Source organism: Triturus cristatus, chromosome 1_1 (assembly GCF_964204655.1).
Source record: "Triturus cristatus chromosome 1_1, aTriCri1.1, whole genome shotgun sequence".
In the NCBI taxonomy this organism is placed as follows: Eukaryota; Metazoa; Chordata; class Amphibia; order Caudata; family Salamandridae; genus Triturus; species Triturus cristatus.
In genome coordinates, this window is record NC_140579.1 from 21,117,219 (window position 1) to 21,143,230 (window position 26,012).

The window sequence follows — 26,012 nt, forward strand, 5'->3', positions numbered from 1 at the left end:
CTTTTTGCCGTGTTTTGGCTCAGCCTGAAAGTGTGTGGTTTCGCTTGTGAAGTCCGCAAGCAGTTTTAAAGCCTTTTGAAGACCCTCTGTTTAAAGCCTCGAGAAAGGCCTGCTGTTTAGTACCTGGCCACTCAAATGTATACAAATGAATGCAGAAACATAATGTTCTTGTCGGCTTTTCATATCTGATGGAGTTCCCAGAATATGTCTGAATACGTGCGGTACTCTTTAGGATTACCCATCCTCAAAGCTGTGTAAGTGATATAAAAGGCGGATTCAGCGCCAACGCTAAACCAACGCTCTTGCGAAACCTGTCTTGGCCACGGTTGTTTTCAATCCCACCTGCTGCTCCCATAAGATTTTGGCCCCCACCGTGGAACCTCTCACATCGTTTGCTTTTCCACAGAAAGGGAGATGATGGGTGTAATCTGAGGTGAGGCTGATAAATCAATGACCACCAAGGCCTCCATGGGGCTCAGCGCCCTTATATAGAGGCAGAGCCTCCCAGGAGGATCACACACTCCTGAGTGAAGCTTACACTGCACCATGACTCTCCTGGCTCTGCTGTGCTCCCTGGCCCTGGCCAGCACCGCCCTTGGTAAGTGACGACAGTAAGACGTCATTACTGCTGCGTGTGATCAGACAAGGGAGCGAAGAGGAACGCATAGGGCGACTTGTGGGGGATTTTTATTTTATTGCTGTAAAGGTTTTATTCGTCTACGGAGAGCTGCGTGCTCAGCGCCTCGAAGGACAAACCACACTGAGGGAGTAGAAACTGAGGGGCAGATTTACAAGCCCCTTGCGCCACTTTTGCGTCACTTTTCCCATGTTAAAAGTGACGCAATACTGGAGCACGGGGCTTGTAAATCTGTCCCTGAGTGTTGAACCTTGAGATGCCGCTTAGCGGTCCAGCACAGTGAGCGAACAGCGCTATATTTGATACTTTCAAGGAAGAACCCCTAGGCGCCATCTTGTAAAAGGGCGGCGTGTTCAAAGATATGCCGCGCGCTGGAACATTCTCAGGGTGGCTCTTTACCAGTTTCAGAGGGGATTTCGAAATGTCTCTGGGTTTGTTCACTTGGGCAATGAAGAGGCGCGTGAGTGGCAAACAGCCACTCCTGTGTGGCTTGCGGTTCATTGCCACAGCCTGTGCGCTCTCATGACTGCTCACGGGAAGTGCCGAGAGGCCTCTTAGAACGCTGTAGAGGCCCTTGGCTGGGATCCGGGGCACAACCAGTAGTTTTAATAAACATTAAAGACTTTGGAAACATCCCACACGGGTAACACGTGCTCTCCATGGGCCTTGGCATCACCCGCTGTTTGGGGTCAGAGCCGGGTATGATCGAATCTGCCCTGACTCTCTCATTAGACCTCATAGTTATCAGGATCAGAAGACCGTCCTTGAGAGCTCCCCGCATTATGTGACGACCTTCGGCCCCGAAGTGCTCGAATCCACGGGACCCTCACAATAGCGGGATTCCTCTCCAGCAGAGACTGGCTCTCACCAGAGATTTTGTGCCACAGCCCAAGAGTCTGCATTCTTCACCAGCCCAGCAGGCCTAGGACTATCTCCTAGAATATGAGGGAATTACTCGCAGGAATAATCCTACAAGATAATCTGTGACAAAAGGGCTAGTGAATACGTAGAAAACAGTTTACAAACATTGGCAAATATGGAATAAGTTAGCTCATTGAAGGAACCTTATAGCCATTTGCAGACTCACGGGCACACTTGCTGCTTTACTGAGTAGACACGTGATGGTCCGCGCGATGAGTCGGTGTTTCTTTCTGAACCTGTGCTCAAAACACTACTTAATATGTGTAATTCACATTTTGATAACTAAAATGATGGCTCAGCTGTACATTTCTAACCCAGTTTAAAGAAATTGATTAGACCCCGCCACTCCCCATTTGTAGCTTGCAATAAGTACTGTATTCTCGACTAGCAGTGGTACCGTCCCCGATTCTATACATCTCACCAGCTCTCTTCCCGATCTTCTGCTTCCAATAGGACATGGGATGCCTGATCAAAGTTACGCAGATGCCGAGTTTCTTCCCTAGCTCGTCTCTATTTTCTTGTCTTTATTGCTCCACCAGACTTGAAAAAGTTAATCCCATGGGAAGGGTAATGCATTGCGCTGCTCAACGAATCGTAAGGCGTTTTCCACTTGTTACTGTGTGCTTGTGCCTGAACTAACAGAGCTCTCTTGTATTCCAGGCTGTGGTGAACCAGACATCTACCCTGTCCTGAGCGGCTTCGCAAGAGTTGCAAATGGAGAAGAAGCCGTCCCTGGGTCATGGCCGTGGCAGGTCTCCATACAGGTAACAATTGTTCGCTCACTGACAAGTGTTCATGTCCTACTGGTGCAACGTATCAGCTGAACATCAGACATATGGATGCTTGGATGTGACCAATGACAGGAGATGGTCATGCAAGAGTCACTGTAGAACCCATAGGAGAACATTCAAATGTACATTTGAGTGCACAGTGGATAATGCACCTTTTCTCAGGACAGGCACTTGAAGGTCTTTAGGGAGGGTGTCCTTAACATATCTGTGACACGGAAGGGCCCCGCCCTGCCTTGAATCTATTGTGAGGGACTCCATGACTGGGCCTCTGGGCCATACACTCTGTCCTCCACCCTGCAGCCATTCTTTGTCATGCTGAGATCATGGTAATGGGCAGCGTGCGTTCAAGTGACATCTGAAATCATTGACGCTTTCTGAACATTTGCAGCCAGGAAACCATCAGACTGCAGATTAAGAAGTGTAAAAAAGAAGAAACGGGGCAATACCCCATGATCTGGAACAGCATGCCTGTCCTCCTCAGGACCGCACCAATGCAGCCCCAAACTAGGGGAGAGTTGAAGACTCACCTCCTCAATGAACACTACATCAGAAGGCATTAACCGGCCACAACTGTGTGATCACGCATTGATTCTGTGCTTATCTGTCACCATGCACAAACCTCTGCTGCCTCTTGGCTAGGGCTGCACTATATATATATATACAATGTCCTTCTTTAGCTCAGTACAGATTTAGGGTCAGATGAAGGATTTGACACGGTTGTCACTCTTATTGTACCCAAATGCACACTGGGTAAACAGTTCTTGATGATTCTCAGCCTTTCTGCAGCTCATGACACTCATCAGTGGGGCCTGATGGAGCTGGCGCCACCGCCCCTTTGCTTGTGTGCTTGCCAGTTTACTGGGAGCAGGAATGGACCCCGGCTGGTTTACATCAAATGGTACTGGCTGCCTTGGTCTAGTGTGCAAGTGGCAAACCAGTAGATGTTTTTTTTTCCAAATCCAGTGTACCTAGCTTAATAGATGTGATGACTGCTCAGGGCATAGAGGAAGACAGTCTTGTTTGTAGCCCAGACTAGATGGAAAGACATTGGTACAAGGCAGCAAGGATAACTATGCTGTTGACAGACCCTTTTTGGGGCACATCAAATGAGTCATCATTCACAATGATGACTCACTCAATAGTGTGGTGGGTTTTGTTTAATCTTTAATTGTTTTTTTTTATAAAGTGCTCTTGTTTCCAGGAGCTATCCCCACCTAAGACATCACTCAACCCTTGAAATGTTGGAACTGTGTCTTTTCTAGGGACCATAAAACTAAAAAAATAAATAAAGGGCACTGTAAAAACAGATACCCTTGATGTTAACACCAATAATAAAACAAAGATTTAAATCCCAATGTATGTGACGGCGGGGTGCACAGCAACAACATTTGTAATGACCTGCAGGGTGTGTGAAGGCAGCCATTTTGATGCATGAGCCTCCTGATGCCACATCGAACCTGACAGCTCTCCACAGTGTTGGAAGTGGGGGTGCTAGTCACTCACCGCCGCCACCAAATGCTGGAGGCGGAAGTCCCTGTCCCACACCTCTGTTGCCAGGTGTGAAATCCAGACCCTCGTTTCAATGTTAGGCTAAGTAAGGACACACGATACAAAACCAACATATAATAGTGGGTAGTATTCCTCCCGGCGGATCGCTAGGTTCTCATTCCAACCACCGCTTCTAACCAACAGTTACGTTTACTTCTAATCGTTCCCAAAAGTTTAGGCAGGTCGTATTGGTAGAATCACACACGTTGCAAAAGAAAAGAAATACTGCAATGCGTATCGATATTCCCCGGTACTGTGCACCAGAGAAACAATGCCATACGTAGCGCCACAATCTTGTACTTTGCAACAGAAGGAATAATGCAATGCGTATCACTACCAGCATGCCCTGTGCAAGGAGGAAGGGGGCTGGCTCCAAACAGGAAGCCCGCTCACCTCGGGCCCTGGGGGTTCAGGACACAGCACAAAGCCCAGTCCTGTTCAAGAAGGGGGGGACACCACCCACTGCAATGTCCCTTCAGTCTCTTCCTTAGTAAAAGCTACGAACAGCATGCCAGTCCCAGATCACGAAGCAAGGGTCAGTCCTATCCAGCAGTCACTTTAGCAACTTCTACCTTGGCAGAGGTTCTTCTTGACCATGGAAAAGGTCACAGCCTCTGCAGACTCGACCTGTCCATTTCGCCATTCAAAACGACACCAAATCCTAGGGGTCTCAGCTCTCTAAGTTATATCCCTTCATGTCTTTGAAGTTCTTTGTGCTCAGGGGTCCCTATCACCTCCCTAAATCAGTTGTGGGTGTCTCCCTCCCAGTGTCACCTTCCTCCCTTTGATACTGGGGGTGTGGATCCTTAATCACTCAGCCGGAGATGGATCAATTGGTTTACAGCACCAGCCCAGGCCTTTTCACCTCCCCTGCGTCTCCTCCCCCTACTCTCCAGATGCCGGTCAGCCTGGTGCCATCTCCACCTCTCCCTTGGGTCAAGACCTCCCCCAGCTCTCTCACCTCACAGATCCAGACAGTCAATCCACATTCAGCAGAGACACACAGAAATGCTTAAAGCACAAAACTCAGCCACTTTCTAAAAGAGTGGTTTATGAACACACAGTGACAAAACCACCTTCACAGAAAGATGCGTTTGGACGCTGTGAGATCATGCATACTAAACTTCACCTCTCCATTATAAACGTACAGGAAACTAGGCTACCAAGACACAATACCCAGCCTCCCCCATTCTATCCCATGGGCAGAATGGCCTTTCACCAGTGAAAAACTAAATGGAGTGTTTTTCACTGTCGGGACATATCACACATCTCAGTAACTGTCCTGCCTTTTACCTACACTGCACCCTGCCCAGGGATTACCTAGGACCTACCACAGGGGTGCCCCATGTGTATGCAAAAGGGAAAGTAAGGCCTGACAAGTGGTTGTACTTGTCAGGACAACATGCTAAGTTAGCACACAGCGCGCAGGCCCTACACTGAAGGCTGAGTTCCCTTCTCTGCTCGCCTTTGCATCACTAGCCCCTGCACACACAGTGACATCACTAGGGACTAATCATGGCCAACCAATTACCACTACACTTTCCGCAGGGAACCCTTGTACTTTGACACCGATCGGCAGTGGCAAAGCACCCAAAGCATCTAAAAACAAAGGAGATAGAGGCAAAAAGTCAGGGGAAATCACGCCAAGCTGTACTAGTTCTAAAACACAGCTAAATGAAGTAGTTAAGGTGGAAGTTTGTAGCCACTAAGCTGCTAATGGCAGCCCTGTTGCTAGCGATCACCTTCTGGTCTAGGGTAATATTTTTATCTCCCACTGTGTTGCCTTCCTTTGCTGGATAGCGCTGGTGGAACCTCGGCACAGAGAGCAACCATGAGGCAGGTAAAGCAGCGGATTGGCAAAGGCCCAATGGGTACAGGGCACCATTCACCTCTCAACGGGTAGATGGTTCTTGTCATGTTTGTACTTCAGCAGGCCAAGGGGTGAACTCCTGGGAACTCTCCGGCCCCGGAAAGAGACACATAGGTACTTCCACCATCTCCCTGCCTCCAAATACCCTCACCACTAGGCCTGAAATCAGCCATGACATGCTTTGGCATGGTGGCCCCAACTAAGATTTCACCTCTAAATCAAATACCCAAGGGGCAGAGGAGGAGTTTTTGCTGGAGGAGGATATCTCCTTATCCAGATAATCCTGAAATCAGGACCTGAGTGGACACGTCCCAGTTACTGTGCAGAAGAGCCTCGTGCAGGTAAAAGGCGCAACGCCACATCCAGGGACCCTTTCTCGTATAATCCAGCTGCATGCAGCACACAGCTACATCTGTATAGAGTTCAGAGTGGCCTCCATATCCGTGGATAACCTGTCTTCATGATGTTTTTTCTTGCAGGAGTTGGATGGATGGCATATCTGTGGTGGGACGCTTATTAGTGCAAAGTGGGTCATCACCTCCATCACCTGCTCAGTGACGTAAGTGGCCAATATTTCAACACCTAACAGGAAAAGCAACCAGACATTTGTTTGAAGTTGTATATTTGTCCCCATGTTATCTCTGTGGCTGTGTAGAGCTGTCCATCTCCAATGGTCTTCGAAGAGAGATGTGTTGAAGAATGAGTGTCGTGGTAGATCTCAGGGCAGCTATGCATTGGCACTTATCTTTACTGTAGTCAAGAGTAGGGTTAAAATCCTAAATATGAAGGGTGTGATGGAGCCCTAAGAACCTGCAAAATATGACCCAATACCACCCACCGTGCGGCAAAATCAAAGTGTAGTACATTGGCGAAGCTCCAATCAATACACATTAAACTGATGGCATTTGTATCTGTAGGATGCTGTCTCAGATCGTGGGAGAATAAACACTTCACAGCTGAAAATAATGTCATATATGTTATTCTTAATCAGTTCTAAGGGGCAAGGCTGGCTGGTCACTTAATCCTTCTAGAAGCTAGATTATGGCTTTTGTGAGCTTGGTGTAACCCTGAAACTACTGATGCCGTTTGGTGATTGGAGGAAAAGAAGGGATGTGTCTGTTTTGTTCCTAAAATAGAAACCCAAGTTATTAGATGAGGTACCCATGGCCAACGCCCTTCTTCACACATATGGGGTTCTTTTCCTGATCTCCCACCAATCCCAGAATGGAAGAGAAGATTGTGGGCAAACACTGGCCTGCTCGCAATGACATACAGCAAAGTAGTTGGTTGATGCCTGGCAGGTGGCTTGCTCATACCTTTGTGCAAAGGGTTTTACACATGGGCTTTATGGCACTAATTCCCACTTCATGACGTTATAGGTTCCAGACTCCCCTTTCATAGATGTTTCCATATCGTTGCTTGAAGCCTCCATTCTATAAGTGTACCACCTAAACTCTGCACTCATATTGTCACCCTCCCATTTCACACAACTCACACCACAACACATTGTGGTGAAATGCCTCTTTCAGCCATACTATCTACATTCACATTCCTCATTGTTGCCCATGTAACTTAGATGCCTAAAGTCACCCCAGTGAATCTTGACTCATTGTTAATACTGCTGATGCTTCTACTGTTTATTCTCCAATGTCCCTTGTTCTCGCCATCTTTCTCTTCCTTGCTCACTTCTTTTCCTATTACGTCACATCATTTTCATCACCAAAATTCTCTTCTGGTTCATCACCTTCACCGCTTTCTTCCCATTGGGCAATGGTAATGTCTTCCTTCCGTTTGCGTTCACAAGCAAACGCTCTTGACTTTTCTATGTGCACGTTCTCAATCGCAGCTGGTCTTTGTGGCACTAATGCAATTTCCCATTAAAAGAACACTTTGCAATGGTCGGCCTCAATTCTGCACTGCATTCATCCTGGCTGCAGGGTTGGTGGTAGGGCTGGGAGAGAGGTAGGGGTTCAGAAGAGTCCTGTGACTGAGAAGCCACATGGTGATGAGATGGACCTTGGAGAGGAGGGTCTTGAGCTCTCTCCTGGAGAGTAGGATGGAAGGCACATGGTGATGAGATGGACCTTGGAGAGGAGGGTCTTGAGCTCTCTCCTGGAGAGTAGGATGGAAGGCACATGGTGATGAGATGTACCTTGGAGAGGAGGGTCGTGAGCTCTCTCCTGGAGAGTAGGATGGAAGGCACATGGTGATGAGATGGACCTTGGAGAGGAGGGTCGTGAGCTCTCTCCTGGAGAGTAGGATGGAAGGCACATGGTGATGAAATGGACCTCGGAGAGGAGGGTCTTGAGATGGACCTTGGAGAGGAGGGTCTTGAGCTCTCTCCTGGAGAGTAGGATGGAAGGCACATGGTGGTGAGATGGACCTTGGAGAGGAGGGTCTTGAGCTCTCTCCTGGAGAGTAAGATGGAAGGCACATGGTGGTGAGATGTACCTTGGAGAGGAGGGTCTTGAACTCTCTCCTGGAGAGTAGGATGGAAGGCACATGGTGGTGAGATGGACCTTGGAGAGGAGGGTCTTGAGCTCTCTCCTGGAGAGTAAGATGGAAGGCACATGGTGGTGAGATGTACCTTGGAGAGGAGGGTCTTGAACTCTCTCCTGGAGAGTAAGATGGAAGGCACATGGTGGTGAGATGTACCTTGGAGAGGAGGGTCTTGAGTTCTCTCCTGGAGAGTAGGATGGAAGGCACATGGTGGTGAGATGGACCTTGGAGAGGAGGGTCTTGAGCTCTCTCCTGGAGAGTAGGGTGGAAGACACATGGTGGTGAGATGGACCTTGGAGAGGAGGGTCTTGAGCTCTCTCCTGGAGAGTAGGATGGAAGGCACATGGTGATGAGATGTACCTTGGAGAGGAGGGTCTTGAACTCTCTCCTGGAGAGTAGGATGGAAGGCACATGGTGGTGAGATGGACCTTGGAGAGGAGGGTCTTGAGTTCTCTCCTAGAGAGTAGGATGGAAGGCACATGGTGGTGAGATGTACCTTGGAGAGGAGTGTCTTGAGCTCTCTCCTGGAGAGTAGGATGGAAGGCACATGGTGGTGAGATGTACCTTGGAGAGGAGGGTCTTGAGTTCTCTCCTAGAGAGTAGGATGGAAGGCACATGGTGGTGAGATGTACCTTGGAGAGGAGTGTCTTGAGCTCTCTCCTGGAGAGTAGGATGGAAGGCACATGGTGGTGAGATGGACCTTGGAGAGGAGGGTCTTGAGCTCTCTCCTGGAGAGTAAGATGGAAGGCACATGGTGGTGAGATGTACCTTGGAGAGGAGGGTCTTGAGCTCTCTCCTGGAGAGTAGGATGGAAGGCACATGGTGGTGAGATGGACCTTGGAGAGGAGGGTCTTGAGCTCTCTCCTGGAGAGTAAGATGGAAGGCACATGGTGGTGAGATGTACCTTGGAAAGGGGGGTCTTGAACTCTCTCCTGGAGAGTAGGATGGAAGGCACATGGTGGTGAGATGGACCTTGGAGAAGAGGGTCTTGAGCTCTCTCCTGGAGAGGAAGATGGAAGGCACATGGTGGTGAGATGTACCTTGGAGAGGAGGGTCTTGAACTCTCTCCTGGAGAGTAAGATGGAAGGCACATGGTGGTGAGATGTACCTTGGAGAGGAGGGTCTTGAGTTCTCTCCTGGAGAGTAGGATGGAAGGCACATGGTGGTGAGATGGACCTTGGAGAGGAGGGTCTTGAGCTCTCTCCTGGAGAGTAGGATGGAAGACACATGGTGGTGAGATGGACCTTGGAGAGGAGGGTCTTGAGCTCTCTCCTGGAGAGTAGGATGGAAGGCACATGGTGATGAGATGTACCTTGGAGAGGAGGGTCTTGAGCTCTCTCCTGGAGAGTAGGATGGAAGGCACATGGTGATGAGATGTACCTTGGAGAGGAGGGTCTTGAGCTCTCTCCTGGAGAGTAGGATGGAAGGCACATGGTGGTGAAATGGACCTTGGAGAGGAGGGTCTTGAGCTCTCTCCTGGAGAGTAGGATGGAAGGCACATGGTGATGAGATGTACCTTGGAGAGGAGGGTCGTGAGCTCTCTCCTGGAGAGTAGGATGGAAGGCACATGGTGATGAGATGGACCTTGGAGAGGAGGGTCGTGAGCTCTCTCCTGGAGAGTAGGATGGAAGGCACATGGTGATGAAATGGACCTCGGAGAGGAGGGTCTTGAGATGGACCTTGGAGAGGAGGGTCTTGAGCTCTCTCCTGGAGAGTAGGATGGAAGGCACATGGTGGTGAGATGGACCTTGGAGAGGAGGGTCTTGAGCTCTCTCCTGGAGAGTAAGATGGAAGGCACATGGTGGTGAGATGTACCTTGGAGAGAAGGGTCTTGAACTCTCTCCTGGAGAGTAGGATGGAAGGCACATGGTGGTGAGATGGACCTTGGAGAGGAGGGTCTTGAGCTCTCTCCTGGAGAGTAAGATGGAAGGCACATGGTGGTGAGATGTACCTTGGAGAGGAGGGTCTTGAACTCTCTCCTGGAGAGTAAGATGGAAGGCACATGGTGGTGAGATGTACCTTGGAGAGGAGGGTCTTGAGTTCTCTCCTGGAGAGTAGGATGGAAGGCACATGGTGGTGAGATGGACCTTGGAGAGGAGGGTCTTGAGCTCTCTCCTGGAGAGTAGGATGGAAGACACATGGTGGTGAGATGGACCTTGGAGAGGAGGGTCTTGAGCTCTCTCCTGGAGAGTAGGATGGAAGGCACATGGTGATGAGATGTACCTTGGAGAGGAGGGTCTTGAACTCTCTCCTGGAGAGTAGGATGGAAGGCACATGGTGGTGAGATGTACCTTGGAGAGGAGGGTCTTGAGTTCTCTCCTAGAGAGTAGGATGGAAGGCACATGGTGGTGAGATGTACCTTGGAGAGGAGGGTCTTGAGCTCTCTCCTGGAGAGTAGGATGGAAGGCACATGGTGGTGAGATGGACCTTGGAGAGGAGGGTCTTGAGCTCTCTCCTGGAGAGTAAGATGGAAGGCACGTGGTGGTGAGATGTACCTTGGAGAGGAGGGTCTTGAGCTCTCTCCTGGAGAGTAGGATGGAAGGCACATGGTGGTGAGATGGACCTTGGAGAGGAGGGTCTTGAGCTCTCTCCTGGAGAGTAAGATGGAAGGCACATGGTGGTGAGATGTACCTTGGAGAGGAGGGTCTTGAACTCTCTCCTGGAGAGTAGGATGGAAGGCACATGGTGGTGAGATGGACCTTGGAGAAGAGGGTCTTGAGCTCTCTCCTGGAGAGTAAGATGGAAGGCACATGGTGGTGAGATGTACCTTGGAGAGGAGGGTCTTGAACTCTCTCCTGGAGAGTAAGATGGAAGGCACATGGTGGTGAGATGTACCTTGGAGAGGAGGGTCTGTAGTTCTCTCCTGGAGAGTAGGATGGAAGGCACATGGTGGTGAGATGGACCTTGGAGAGGAGGGTCTTGAGCTCTCTCCTGGAGAGTAGGATGGAAGACACATGGTGGTGAGATGGACCTTAGAGAGGAGGGTCTTGAGCTCTCTCCTGGAGAGGAGGATGGAAGGCAGATGGTGATGAGATGTACCTTGGAGAGGAGGGTCTTGAACTCTCTCCTGGAGAGTAGGATGGAAGGCACATGGTGGTGAGATGGACCTTGGAGAGGAGGGTCTTGAGCTCTCTCCTAGAGAGTAGGATGGAAGGCACATGGTGATGAGATGTACCTTGGAGAGGAGGGTCTTGAGCTCTCTCCTGGAGAGTAGGATGGAAGGCACATGGTGATGAGATGTACCTTGGAGAGGAGGGTCTTGAGCTCTCTCCTGGAGAGTAGGATGGAAGGCACATGGTGATGAGATGTACCTTGGAGAGGAGGGTCTTGAGCTCTCTCCTAGAGAGTAGGATGGAAGGCACATGGTGATGAGATGTACCTTGGAGAGGAGGGTCTTGAGCTCTCTCCTAGGAGTAGGATGGAAGGCACATGGATTGTGGTTAGATGGCATCGCACACTAGTAAAAAAGAAGGATTGCGGCATCAATTGTTACAAAATGGTGGAGGTTTAAACACCTCATGAAGGGTTAACAATTTAGTGAAAAGAGCAAAATATGCTTTATGCCTCTTGTGATCTCATGGTTGCAGTTCATCAAAAGCAAAGAAGCACAAAGGACTCAATCGTGCATGCACCAGCCTTGGCATTCTGCTTGTGGTGCACTACTGGGGTGCCCTTTTTCCAAGCTCTACCATTCCTTTCCTTTCTCAAGTAGTGAAAACACTCCTGCTTTGTTGCATTGCACGGCGAACAGAGTTCAAACATTGCGTCAGAAGATTTGTGATAGCATTGGTTATTGCCAGGGTTGTGCCATGCCCCTTGTTGGGTGGGTCCTGCCAGTTACCTTCCCATCCTCTCGCCCCAAGAAGGATCCGAGCACTCGGTGAGGGACACTCACCTCACACCCAACATCTGGCAATCCTGTAGATATCAAGAGGTGCCCACTGTTCTCCCTTCCATGGCTCGAGCCATCCAGCCATCTTTGTGTCAATCACCACAGCGAGGATCTTGCCACCCACTGGCTTTCCTTCTGTTACCCAAGTGCTGTAAAATGCAATCGAATCTTCATTTGTAGACTCTACAGAGTCAAGTTACATTTTGTGACTTGTTCTGTCTTATGTTTTATAAATGTTTGAAAGTGTTTTGCTCTGTGTAAGGGAATTAATGATAAACTTCATGATGTGATGTGTGAGACTATATTACTGTATGAGAAGGTCACGATATAACTAGATATATATTAATACATCAGATCTAAATATGGGGTTTAAGCTCAAATCACCCATTCTCTCTTGTCAGTGTACAAGTCCTCTCTGCTCACAGAATGTCTCTCTCACTTCTGAAACCAGTCACACATCATTCCCTAAGTGTTGTCATGCCTCAAAAAATAAAACATTTCCTTTCACAGAACCGCCCATCAAGTGGTCCTTGGAGAACACGACCTGGATAACAAGGGAGAGGTCACTAAAACTTTAGCCATCGCTCAGGTAAGAAAAGTCTGATGGGGACTCCCAAATGTAAGATTAAGACAAAACTATACATTCACCATATATATGCAGTGATTAGAATGGGCTGTCGGTGTCCCAGCTCACTAGCGTCGCTGGTGTCAAACCATCAAGTTTTTGTAGTGATTTGCACTAATTCTCCGTTTAAAGAAATCTTTTATGTTTTCTCCAAAGAAACTTTCGGAGCACTCACGGGGTACCTTGATATTTTAATTTAAAGCAGCCACGATGCTTTCCTTAGTTCTTGTCGATTCAAATACATGACGTACAGAGTTCCCGATATTGAAAGGCCTCAGCCTCACTCTGATTGGAGGATCGAACACTATTGCCAGTTAAAGGGGGTTGCGCTCAATGTTGTTCACTGCGGCCACCATAATAAAACGCTCGTGCGAATCACCTCACAGGTGAAAGTCTCCGTATTTCCCCGCATTGCATTGATTCTGGGGTCACTGCCCACAAACCCCATCTCTCCTAACATATGGAACGGCTCCCTCCACACACTCCTGCCATTCCATTCTACATCCCAGGACCCCCTCGCTTGCCCCATATTACGACCATCATGCCAGCAGGTGCACAACCTTGAGTGGAGTAACTCCAGCTTTGGGGCGACGGGACCCCTTCCAATGCAGGGGCCGGCGCACTCGCAGTTCAACACAAAACGGAACCCCACTGACTCGTACAGAACTCGCGGGCATATTATCAAGACAGGCGATAAAATTATCTCCGCTTTAGCGGCAGAAAACTGCCTCTAAAACGGGGATAATGGGCTTGATGATATGCCCTATGGAATTCCAATTGAAGCCCATGTTAGATGTGAAGGACAATTAACCCGAGGTTCAATTGGAATTCTCAAGGGCATATTATCAAGCCCATTATCGCTGTTTTAGCGGCCGTTTTCTACAGCTAAAGCGGCGATAATTTCATCGCCTGTCTTGATAATATGCCCCGAGGTGCGGTGAGGGGCCCCCTCTGAACTAAATCGGGAGCTCCCCGGCCAAAGCTCTGTGCTGAGGGGGCCCCCGGCTTGGGGCCCCCCGCTTTGCGGGGGCTGTGGGGGCCTGTGTTACGCCACTGCGGGTGCTGCCGCGAGCTCATTAACTATGCAGACTCCAAAGGATGTGACGGAGCACGCGCGGGTAACTGTGCTTGCTATATTTACATGTAAATGGAACGTTCACTATACCCGCCTGACAGGAGCATCTCTTGGTGTGTGGACACGTGGTATGTATTGTGTTCATCATGTCAGTTTAGCCACATGTGCTGCATCGGATCCACTCTTTGGGGCTCTATTTTGCACCTCACAGTTGTGCACCAAAATATACAATGGTGCAAGTGTCAGGAAGGTATTGAACCTTTGCCCACGATGACGGTAATCCCTCTCCTAAAGGTGACACACCCCATCTCCGTTTCTACAAAGAGCGCCTTTGGCACCGACATTGTTGGGATTTGGTGACTTCCTCTCCAGCGCATGCCAACACCGGGGCCTTCATTATGCGGTGTCGCATCGGTGCAACAAAGCAGCGATGCAACACTTCTCAGTGCGCCCTCCTTGCGACTCTGTGGATGCTCTGTATTTACAATACGGCGCATCATGTCACAAGGAGTTACAGATATGTTAGTATTGCTGACGTGTCTGTGGACTCCAAAGGGACGCATTGCTGGAGTGTGTCTGAAAACAGCCGCAATGTGTCCTTTCACATGGGGCAGGCCCCACGTGAAAGGGCCTGCGTCACGTTTGCGCCCGCTATGAGGCCGTCGTAAGGTTTTGACGCATTGGCGTCCTAGAAGTGGCACCATGATATATCATAGATTTCATTGTGCCACTCCTACGACCCTTTCTTGTGGGGGAACGCCCACCCTGTATACATTATACCTGACGCAGGTATAATCTAGCGCAGGGGTTTACGAAGTGAAGCATCTGTCTAGATGCATCCCTTTGTAAATATGGCGCAATGAGGCACATTATTTACGTGGCTGCAGAGTCACAAATAGTGACGGAACAGTGGTGTAAAGGTGACACGAGGGCTCATCAATAACCCCCTGAGTACTTATGTGAGCTGGTGGTTGCTGGGGGGGCCACAGGCCCTTATTTTTAGGGACCGCACTTATTTGTCCGCATCAGACATTTACCAATAGCAAGAGAGAGAACAAAAACAAACACGAAAGACGGAGGAAGTGAAAGCCAAAGAAAACGTCACAAATGGAGAAATGAGAAAACTTCAAGAGTCTGATAAAAAGGGAGGGAGCGTCTGAAACTAAATGAAAGCGGCTTGAGTTGAATTGAGCGCTGCTCAGCATTTCAACCTGCAGCGGGTCACTCACATGGTTTGGTGTCCAGTCCTCGCAGTGCTTGGTTTCCAGGTGAAGCAAAGGTCTCTCGCTTTATTCGGGGTGCAGCCTTCAACCTCCCACATTCATCATGGTCAGGTGCTCACATGTTCACAAGTCACAAATCATACACATGGATGCTGTACGGCGCGCCCCCTGACCATCGAAGCCAGAATTCAAGGTATACACGTATTGGAGACGCCATGTAAAATCTGAAATATCGGAAGGTGAGGATAGATCTAATTGAACATGTGTGTACCATGACAATGTATATCTTTAAAGGCACATACATGTGGGGTTAGGAATCGTAAATCTATACTTTCTCTGTCTGCACTCTCCTTTCTATATTTTGCTCTTCGGTGTCTTATCCATGATATTCTTGTATCTCGATGGTCTTAGCCTCAATATTCAGAAGAAAAATCCGTTTTTCACTGTGTGCAATTTATTAAGTAGACTGAATTGTTGACATAAAAGCTGATGATGGTGAAATCTTCAAAGTACTGATGTGAATCAAGGACTTGGCTTCTCCCATGGAACATGAGTTGCTTCTGTCCGGCCTGGTGAATCCCTCAGACGATGAGGATTTAGGATTATGATCCCTCAGACGATGAGGATTTAGGATTATGATCCCTCAGATGATGAGGATTTAGGATTATGATCCCTCAGATGATGAGGATTTAGGATTATGATCCCTCAGACGATGAGGATTTAGGATTATGATCCCTCAGACGATGAGGATTTAGGATTATGTACCATTGCATGTCAAGTCTGAGGCTGGGCTGCTCTCGCCTGATCAGGCAAAGGTATGTCTGTTATGATTGATTGATTGATTGATTGATTGATTGAACCGATCTAGGACTGTCCTTGAATCGTGAGCGTCCATCAGTCTCTGGTCACATCCTTAGCTGCTGCCATTTCATGTCGCAATAACATGTCGCAATAACACGGACATCAACCGTATTGTTGTTGAAGCCGAAACTCTGCACCCTTTGGTCTCTAAAAGATGTTTTCTGCTTTCCCTCCAGGTGTTCAATAACATAGACTGGAATCCAGAAACCAAGGAGTTTGATATTTCCCTTGTGAAACTTGCCAGGCCTGTTGGCTTCTCTCAAACGGTCAAACCAGTCTGTCTGCCAGCTGAAGACGAGATGTACACGGGGCAGGAGCTGTGCGTCACCACAGGATGGGGGCTGAGGCGAAGCAACTGTGAGATGTTTCTTTTTATTGGGCAAAAGTACTGTAAGGCTTCACAAGTTGATTCATTCACAAATCCCTCACTGTTGCCTGTAATCCTACATCACAATGGGCGCAGAGAAGTCAGTCTCCTGCCATCCCCTCTACATTCACATTCACTTCATTCAACCCCATCTTGAGTCAGGGCGCTAGGGTTGAGAGTAAAAGCCCATCCCACCCACAGTAATGTGACTTCCAGAAATGTAACACAGCGCCTAGCAGCCGCTTACCTTTCATAGGGGTCCAGCCCGCAGTCAAGGGATTGCATGTTTATAATGCACACATATCATACGTGCGCGGCCCGACCCCATCAGGGTCAGCAGAACGGAGGAGATGCCGGAGGAGGACTGCAGAGCACAGATTCCAATACCATGAAGGTAGCCTGGTGGGTTAAACACCTGCTGCTAAATGTTGGTGTCCACAAGGTTATTATTGTTTAATGTATTTGCTACACTTTTACCCTAACGGCGAGGAGAAGTGCAGCGCCTGACACGGAATATGTTTGCACGCGCAATAGCATCTCATATGGCACGTGCCTCACGTGCAACAGTATTGCAAAGACCTGATGAAATCTAATTATAAAACATAGATTGTGATGTGACAGGAACATCACTAAACACCCATGGACATCAACTCACCAAAATGCTAGGGGCAGCCGTTGTGACGTCACATTCACTGACACATATCTCCTTGTGTCCTGAGAACACCACAGGCAGCAACATACATGTCCTTTGACACTTCACCATGAAAATACGGTAAGTATCACCACCAAAGTTAAAAAACTACAGCAGCAGTAAGGGCAATAAAATAATATTACATTCCATGAAAGGATAAATCTAGTTTAGTTCCACACATATAGAAGTTAGGGGGCTGCTGTGTAGTGTCAGGAGCACCCTCATCTCTAAACAAATAGCTGCCCAGAGCACCCATGTGACGTGGAACACCTACAGCCAGTCCTGGTACTTCTTTTGCTGCATTCTGGGACTTATAGCTTCTTCTTTAGCACTGTGAGTACCAGTGGCCACAATGGTGTGGAGACAAGTCAACAGTGCATGAGGGCGTTCCGCTTCGCATGATGCAACTTGGCAGCTACGCCAGCCAGCTACAACCGCCACATGTTCATGGACAATGTTGCATACAAATTACCCCCTCAAATGTGGCGGCATCGTCCCCTCTAAAACCCAGACTCAGCGTTAAATGCTCAATGCTCAGGTACTGCCCCAAGTGCCAGGCATGACTCCAGATGGCCAAAGGTGCAGTCCCCAATGAATGCCTGTTCCAGAGGCATGCGCACCAGTAAGCAAATGCAGCCAGCATCACAAGGATATAGCCCTGGGCATACGTATAGTCTCACATGCCCAATGCAGCCAGCATCACAGGGATATAGCCCTGGGCATACGTATAGTCTCACATGCCCAATGCAGCCAGCATCACAGGGATATAGCCTTGGGCATACGTATAGTCTCACATGCCCAATGCAGCCAGCATCACAAGGATATAGCCTTGGGCATACGTATAGTCTCACATGCCCAATGCAGCCAGCATCACAAGGATATAGCCTTGGGCATACGTATAGTCTCACATGCCCAATGCAGCCAGCATCACAAGGATATAGCCCTGGGCATACGTATAGTCTCACATGCCCAATGCAGCCAGCATCACAGGGATACAGCCTTGGGCATACGTATAGTCTCACATGCCCAATGCAGCCAGCATCACAGGGCTATAGCCTTGGGCATGCGTATAGTCTCACATGCCCAATGCAACCAGCATCACAAGGATATAGCCCTGGGCATGCGTATAGTCTCACATGCCCAATGCAGCCAGCATCACAAGGATATAGCCCTGGGCATGCGTATAGTCTCACATGCCCAATGCAGCCAGCATCACAGGGATATAGCCTTGGGCATACGTATAGTCTCACATGCCCAATGCAGCCAGCATCACAAGGATATAGCCCTGGGCATACGTATAGTCTCACATGCCCAATGCAGCCAGCATCACAGGGATATAGCCCTGGGCATACGTATAGTCTCACATGCCCAATGCAGCCAGCATCACAGGGATATAGCCCTGGGCATATGTATAGTCTCACATGCCCAATGCAGCCAGCATCACAGGGCTATAGCCTTGGGCATACGTATAGTCTCACATGCCCAATGCAGCCAGCATCACAGGGCTATAGCCTTGGGCATACGTATAGTCTCACGTGCCCAATGCCGCCAGCATCACAGGGATATAGCCCTGGGCATACGTATAGTCTCACGTGCCCAATGCCGCCAGCATCACAGGGATATAGCCCTGGGCATACGTATAGTCTCACATGCCCAATGCCGCATCCCAGGGCTCAGGGTCGGCTGTAAATATTCAGTCCGTTTGCTTGTGCACCGTTTTAGCATCAAACCACAGGCAGCCTCTTGCTTCATGGGCCTAGAGTCAGCTACCCTGGGAACACCCCACTGCAGCAACTATGTGTTGTGCCAGCGAGTGTCACTCTTACCCAACTCACCTCACGCCTGCTGTCACTCTCTAAAGAATGAAAGACGAATCCCATCTGTCTGGACTCTCTAATGCTACCTTCATTCATCTTTTCATCCTGTGTGGTGCCCACTGAGCCATGCACACTGAGGAACGCCAGGACCGAATTAAAACTATTGCAAATGAAGGCATGCCCCCCCTGCACAGTGACCAGGCTCACCATAAATAGGTATTTTCAAAGGCCGACCCCCCCCGCACAGTGACCAGGCTCACCATAAACAGGTATTTTCAAAGGCCGACCCCCCCCGCCCCCCCCTGCACTCCCTGAGCCCTGGTGGCTGCCATTCATTTTCTATTCTTGTGAGAATGAAAAGTTTTTGCCAAACCAGAGTGCGAGCCCCTTCTTGAGGCACCCTCATGCCTTCAGTCCACGCGCTGTTTTATTGCCACTGGTACAAACTGAAGTGCGCCCACTTTCAGAACAGAAAAGTCCTTTCCACTTTGGGGGTAGTAAAATTCTACCCACTTCGATCAAGGAGAAAAAATACATATATATTTTGACGGAGACCCCTGCACCCCCTCCCCACCCCCTCCACTAGAACTGCATGATGCCTCTTACAAGAAATTCCCCCCAAGGAGAACCAGCAGCAGTAAAGATGTTACCTCAGCCAAGGCGCTGCTCAGCTCTAGAGACTCCACTCAAGGCCGGGCAGAGCCACCTTTGAGCGCTGTACTCAAGGCGCTATGAGCGGCCCTCCAACCCGGCCTCCAAGAAACCAGGAAATAAATACATCATTTCGCTTCAAACTGCTAAAGTTCTCCTTTGGCACCGGATTCACATTTCACGAACTCGAACTCAACTACAGAGAACCTCTCCTGATCAAGCGAGAGGAAAAACATGTTAACACGGATGGTTTTGAGGGATGTATGACGTTACAACGCACCCTTTTACAACGCATGCACTTACAACGCATTTTTTACAACGCATAATCCATTACAACGCACTACACTTACAACGCATGACACTACAACGCATTTTAAAAAACTACCATTACAACGCATACCATTACAACGCATAATATTTAATTGCATTTAAGGTAAGTATTAGATAGTATAGGGGTAAAAATTACTTTTCTAACTCCAGGGGGTGCAACAGTAGGGTAAGTGTTGGATAGTATAGGGGTAAAAATTACTATTCTAACTCCAGGGGGTGCAACAGTAGGGTAAGTGTTGGATAGTATAGGGGTAAAAATTACTATTCTAACTCCAGGGGGTGCAACAGTAGGGTAAGTGTTGGATAGTATAGGGGTAAAAATTGCTATTCTAACTCCAGGGGGTGCAACAGTAGGGTAAGTGTTGGATAGTATAGGGGTAAAAATTGCTATTCTAACTCCAGGGGGTGCAACAGTAGAGTAAGTGTTGGATAGTATAGGGGTAAAAATTACTATTCTAACTCCAGGGGGTGCAACAGTAGGGTAAGTGTTGGATAGTGTAGTGTAATATTATGCGTTGTAATGGTAGGCGTTGTAATGGTATGCGTTGTAAAGGTATTTTATAAAAATGCGTTGTAGTGTCATGCGTTGTAAGTGTAGTGCGTTGTAATGGATTATGCGTTGTAAAAAATGCGTTGTAAGTGTAGTGCGTTGTAACAGTTGCGTTGTAAAGGTTGTTCCCCGGTTTTGAGCGGTGAGGGAGGGCCCCCGCATTGCCCGCAGTGCGGGGGGTGGAGGGGGTGGGGCGAGCAGCAGGGGGCCCCCTCAGCAGTGTACTCATGCCGCCGCCCGCCGGTGAGCTCTGGATTAAATCCGGAGCGGGGCCCCTCTGTGGGGCATATTATCAAGGACGGCGTTATAATTATCGCCGCTTGATAATCTATCTGCCCTTGAGAATTCCCCTAGAAGCCCATGTTCTGGTGTCAACCTGGGCTTCTATTGGAATTCTCTGCGGCATATTATCAAGCCCATTATCGCCACTTTAGCGGCAGTTTTCTGCCGCTAAAGCGACGATCATTTTAATGCCGTGCATGATGTACCTTGCAGGGGGGGCCCCTTCGACTTTCGTTACGCCACTGCAGTGAGGCTGGCACCAGAGGTTAGTGCAGTGAATCCAATGAGTGCAGTTAAAAGGACTATGGGGCATATCATCAAGGAGGCGATATAAAATTATTGCCGCTTTTGCGTCCGTTTTCAGACGAAAAGCGGCGATAATTTTATCGCCTAATCAGCAAGGTCACGCTATCGCGTGAATCCTTGCATTATCGCCCTTTCCCCCAACGCCCATCTTTGCATCTCTAATGAGATGCAAAATGGGCGTTCCTGCCCTGACATAACTGGAGAAATGTCGCTAAGCGACATTTCTCCAATTATCAATGGGCACGCTAACCTGCAGAGCGACAAGCAAAGTAGCGATAACCCCTGTTATCGCTACTTTCCTTACGCCTGCTTCAAAACTGACTTAGCCATGACATCCTATGTAAGGTGGATATCATGGCTAAGTCTGGCCTGCCCTATCAACAAGCTATCGCCAAACTTTGCGAGATTATCACTGGATTTCCAGCGACAATCTCACATTTGGCAGTTAGCGCTTGGAATTTTATTGCTTTTGAGATAAGCGTTGCTAATAGCACGCTATCTCAGCGATAAAATTCCACATTACCCGGTGCTAATTATCCTAGCGCTAAGTGCGCTTAGCGATAATTCTCGCCGGTCCTTGATGATATGCCCCTATTTTCGTGGCACGCCAAGTCCCAGTTGCTGAAGTTACCGGGAGCAATTAAAAAAGCCATGATTCTAATATTGATGTTGCCCTTTCTTGTTCCTTTGTGTTGATTCACGTAGAGACGGTGATCTCAGCTTCTCACCAGGTTTCTGTTCCTATCTCCGCAGCATTCGTCCCACCCACCAAGCTGCAGCAGGCTGTTGTGCCGCTTCTGATCAACAAGGACTGTGAACCCCACCACGGCAGCCTGGTCACCGACTCCATGGTCTGCGCGGGAGGAGCCGGCGCGTCCGCGTGCATGGTGCGTATCTCAGGCTTCGGTCCCAGGTCCATTCTGTCCGGACACAGGACACGCATCATTTCAGTCATTCAAAGTCTCAGCCGACTGGTGCTGTTAGCAAAGGGGTCCTATCAAAAGGCACACTGGGAAACCTAAAGCCGGTGGAGATCTAACACATCACCGATGTTCTCCTCAATGCTGCATGAGCTCCAGCTCTTAGAAGGTGGGGTGGTACATCTCAGGAGCGGGGGAGAGGGGATCCTAGGAGCAGGTGGAAGAGGGGATACATCTTAGGAGCGGGTGGAGAGGGAATCCTAGGAGCAGGTGGAGAGGGGATACATCTTAGGAGCGGGTGGAAGAGGGGATACATCTTAGGAGCGGGTGGAAGAGGGGATACATCTTAGGAGCGGGGGAGAGGGGATACATCTTAGGAGCGGGTGGAGAGGGGCTACATCTTAGGAGCATTGTGTTTCTTCTTCGGGTCAAGATGCATTTGCCAGTGGTTCTTGGTGGTTGAGTGGATGGTGGCTTTCGCCCCATGGTTTATGTCTCTGGATCACTTTTTCATGAGATGGTGTCCGAAGCTCTGAAAATCCCAATCGCTGCTATCGAACAACTCGCTAAAGTGCTATTCATTAAGCACTTTAAAAAGCATTCTGTATTAAAGTATTTTGTAGAGGAAATAAAAACACCAGTTATGCCATGTCTCCATCCTCCATTGAGTTCTTCGTTGACCTTTCCCATGTCCTCTTCCTTGCAGGGAGACATTGGTGGCCCTCTGGTCTGTGAAAGATACGGCGCTTGGTACCTGATTGGTGTGGCGTCCTGGTCGCAAAATACCTGCTCTGGAAGTACGCCTGCCGTCTACTCAAATGTATCGACGTTTCGAAAGTGGATCGATGAGATTGTCATGGCCAACTAAATTTTTGAGAAGTCTCTACCAACACAATGCCGTCCGCAACAGTGCAAAAGCATTCTCCGTCAGACGTGCCTGAGCAATGTATTTTACCTGTGTTGGCATGTCACCTATTGTTACGTTCTTAAAAATCCAATACTCTGAGATAAAAAGTTTGAGTATATGATTGTTTTGCTGTCTTTTATTTCCTTTCCTGTCTGAGTAGTAGTGCCGTCAAAGTGGGTCTTATACTTTTTTTTTTTTTAAGTTTGAAAGAATTTTATTAATCAGCAAAAAAGAGAGATGCAATACAAAATATCAATATGAGAGGGAGGGAGGGAAGAGAGGGAGAAGGTGAAGAGGGAGGGGAGGGGATTGGAAAATACAATGCATATAGGAGAATGTACATCAAAAATGGTAAAACAATAATCATGAGTGTTGAAAAAGAAACAAGGATATTACATCAGTCATTAAAAAACAGGTATAAGCGAAGAGCATGAGAATAAAACAGCATGTTGACAAATACTGAATGTGAGAAGGGTATCATGGGGGTTTAGGAACCTCTTGCTGAACAGGTGATGGAGAGAATGAACAAGCAACACAGTTGTCTAGATATAACGTAATGGGGAGCCATAGGTCAGCTCGTCTAGCTGCTAATTGAATAGGAAAAACAAAGGCATTATCAAGTCTATGGTTATGACAGACATTGTACCACCACGCCTTAAAAGAAATGTTGGCGGCGCTTTTCCAATTAACAGTAATCTGTTGAAAGGCAACGGCCAGTAATAAATCAACAATACGAACGCACATATCAGCGTTGTCCCAATCAGGGGACAAACTACCCAAGAAAAGGTGGGACGGGGAGAAAGGAATACAGGTGTGAAAGATAACATTAATTTGAGCCCATACTTGTAACCAAAAAGCATGTACGTGCTTGCAAAGGAATAGCATGTGGAATAGGGTGGCATTGGGAGAATCACATGACCAACATTTGTCTGGTGTAGTGGGGAATCGGTTATGTAGTGTGGAAGGAGTAAGAAGTAATCTATTGTAAATAAAAAATAATGATTGTGTCAGGGAAGCCGCTCTAGAAGTTTTACGCAGCTTTACCCAGATTTTGTCCCATAGAGATGTCGGCCATTCTAATCCGAAGTCAACTTCCCATTGAAGCTCAGCTCTGGATTTGGGTCTAGTGGACTCATGTGAGTGGAGGCGCTTATAGATAAGGGATGCTTTAGGAGTATTACGCAGGAAAGAATGAAGTTGAGAGGTAGGAGTGCATGAAATAGGGGAGGATGGAAGGACCGAGAGTCGCTCAAAAATCTCCAATACAGCAGCCTTAAGTAAAAGATATTTAGAGAGAAAAGACAAAGGTTGGCCATAAGAAGAGCAGATATCAGGGAAAGAGAGAAAGGCAAGACCAGAGAAGAGCTGCGAAATCCAGATCAAACCTCGGACTCTCCAAGTCTTCCAATAGAAGGGCTTACCACCAATTAAGAGATATTTATTATGCCAGATGGGGGAAGAAAGGAGGTCAGCAGTGGTCATTGGGGGATCAGGAGTGACAGACAATAAAAGCTTAAGAGTGTATTTATGAATAGAAGTAGGAATCAAAGAGGGCTTACGAGAGAAAGCAAGATATTCTGCAAAGGAAAATGGAGACAGGAGAGTACGTTCGACTTTAACCCATAGAGGGCAGGGAGAAGAGGGGTCAAGTAACCAGAGGGAGGCTTGACGTAGTAAAAAGGCCTTCTGATATGCAGGAAAGTCAGGAAAATTGACACCACCCTCCGATGCAGGGCGAATGAGCCTGACAAGGGACATTCTAGGTGTTTTGGAATTCCATAGAAAGGAGGATAACGTTGAGTTAATTTTTGTAAAGAATTTCGCTGGGATAGACACTGGGATATTGGAAAGCGTATAGAGAACAATAGGGGAGAGCATCATTTTAATAGTATCGAGACGACCCCACCAAGAAAGGTATAAGGGATGCCACCTAGCAGTGAGATCTGCAATCTTTTGTGTACATTTGGACATACATAGAGAGACAGTGTCTGAAATAGAGGGGGTAATGTGTAGGCCCAGATATTTAATATGTGAAGGACACCAAGTAAACCGAGATTCACTGAAATCCTGTTTAAATGTAAATTTGGTCAGGGGAAGAATCTCGCATTTGTCATGATTAAGCTTGTACCCAGAGATAGAGGAAAAATGCCTAACTTCGGCCATAAAGGCAGGAACGGATTCTGTAGGGTTAGAAAGAAAAAGCAAAATATCATCTGCATAAGCAGCGAGTTTGATATGAGTGTTTGCAAATTGGAAACCATGAATGGCGGGATTCTGACGTAGCCTGGACAGAAAAGGTTCTAACGCGAGGTTAAAGAGGAAGGGAGACAAGGGGCAACCCTGGCGAACGCCTCTACCAAGATCAAAATAAGAGGAAATTTGACCATTCGCATAGACCGCCGCTCTGGGATGAGAGTATAATAGGGATACTAAAGAAATAAATCTAGGGCCAAAACCAAACCAAGTGAGAGTATGAAAGAGATAGCGCCATTCAACCCGATCGAAAGCTTTTTCGGCGTCGAGGGCAATCGCAGCAAGTGGATATTGACAGCGGGAAGACTTTGACAGGATGTTGAATAGGAGTCTAGTATTATCCGTGATATATCGGCCTTTGACAAACCCAGACTGCTCCTCGCCTAGGAGATCAGGAAGAAGGTGATCTAAGCGGATCGCCAGCGCCTTAGCGAAGAGTTTATAGTCAATATTGACTAATGATATGGGTCTGTAGTTTTTGCAATATTGTGCGTCCTTCCCAGGCTTAGGTATGAGGCAGATGTGGGCGTCCGAAAATGTCCCTGAGGAGGCACCAAGGGTAATAAAGTTGTGGAGAAGGGAGTGCAGTCGTGGAATCAGCAATTTGGAAAAATGAAGGTAAAATTCGACGGTAAAACCATCAGGGCCAGGGGCTTTATTAAGTTTGAGATGTTGCAGTGCAGTGAGTAATTCTTTTTGTGTGACATCGGATTCTAAAGAAGAGAGATCAATGGGGAAGTTGGGTGGTGCACGAATAGTTGAGAAAAAATTGGCAAGGGAGCTAGGAGAGGAGTGGGTTTCAGATGTATACAAAGTTTCATAAAAACGTGAAAATTCAGCGAGAATGTCAGCATCCATGTGTTTTAAAGTGTCATCAGAGTCATAAATGGATTCAATATTCAACTTATTATGTTTAACCTTCAAATAATTAGCCAAGAGCTTTCCTGCTTTATTCCGGCCCCCGTAAAATTTAGCAGTCGATTTCAGTAAGTACAA

The 26,012-nt window shown here is 48.1% G+C and overlaps 1 protein-coding gene across 1 annotated transcript; it reads left to right on the forward strand.

The window, feature by feature from the left end:
* Nucleotides 1-457: 457 nt before the first annotated feature.
* On the forward strand, nucleotides 458-22,881 carry LOC146869179 (chymotrypsinogen B-like). Its single transcript, XM_085642285.1, has 7 exons — nucleotides 458-598; nucleotides 2,219-2,322; nucleotides 6,247-6,326; nucleotides 12,669-12,747; nucleotides 16,119-16,299; nucleotides 21,690-21,823; nucleotides 22,563-22,881. Exons 1-7 carry the CDS (start codon nucleotides 547-549, stop codon nucleotides 22,722-22,724), a joined length of 792 nt encoding a protein of 263 aa, XP_085498411.1. The 5' UTR covers nucleotides 458-546; the 3' UTR covers nucleotides 22,725-22,881.
* The last annotated feature ends 3,131 nt before the right edge of the window (nucleotides 22,882-26,012 follow it).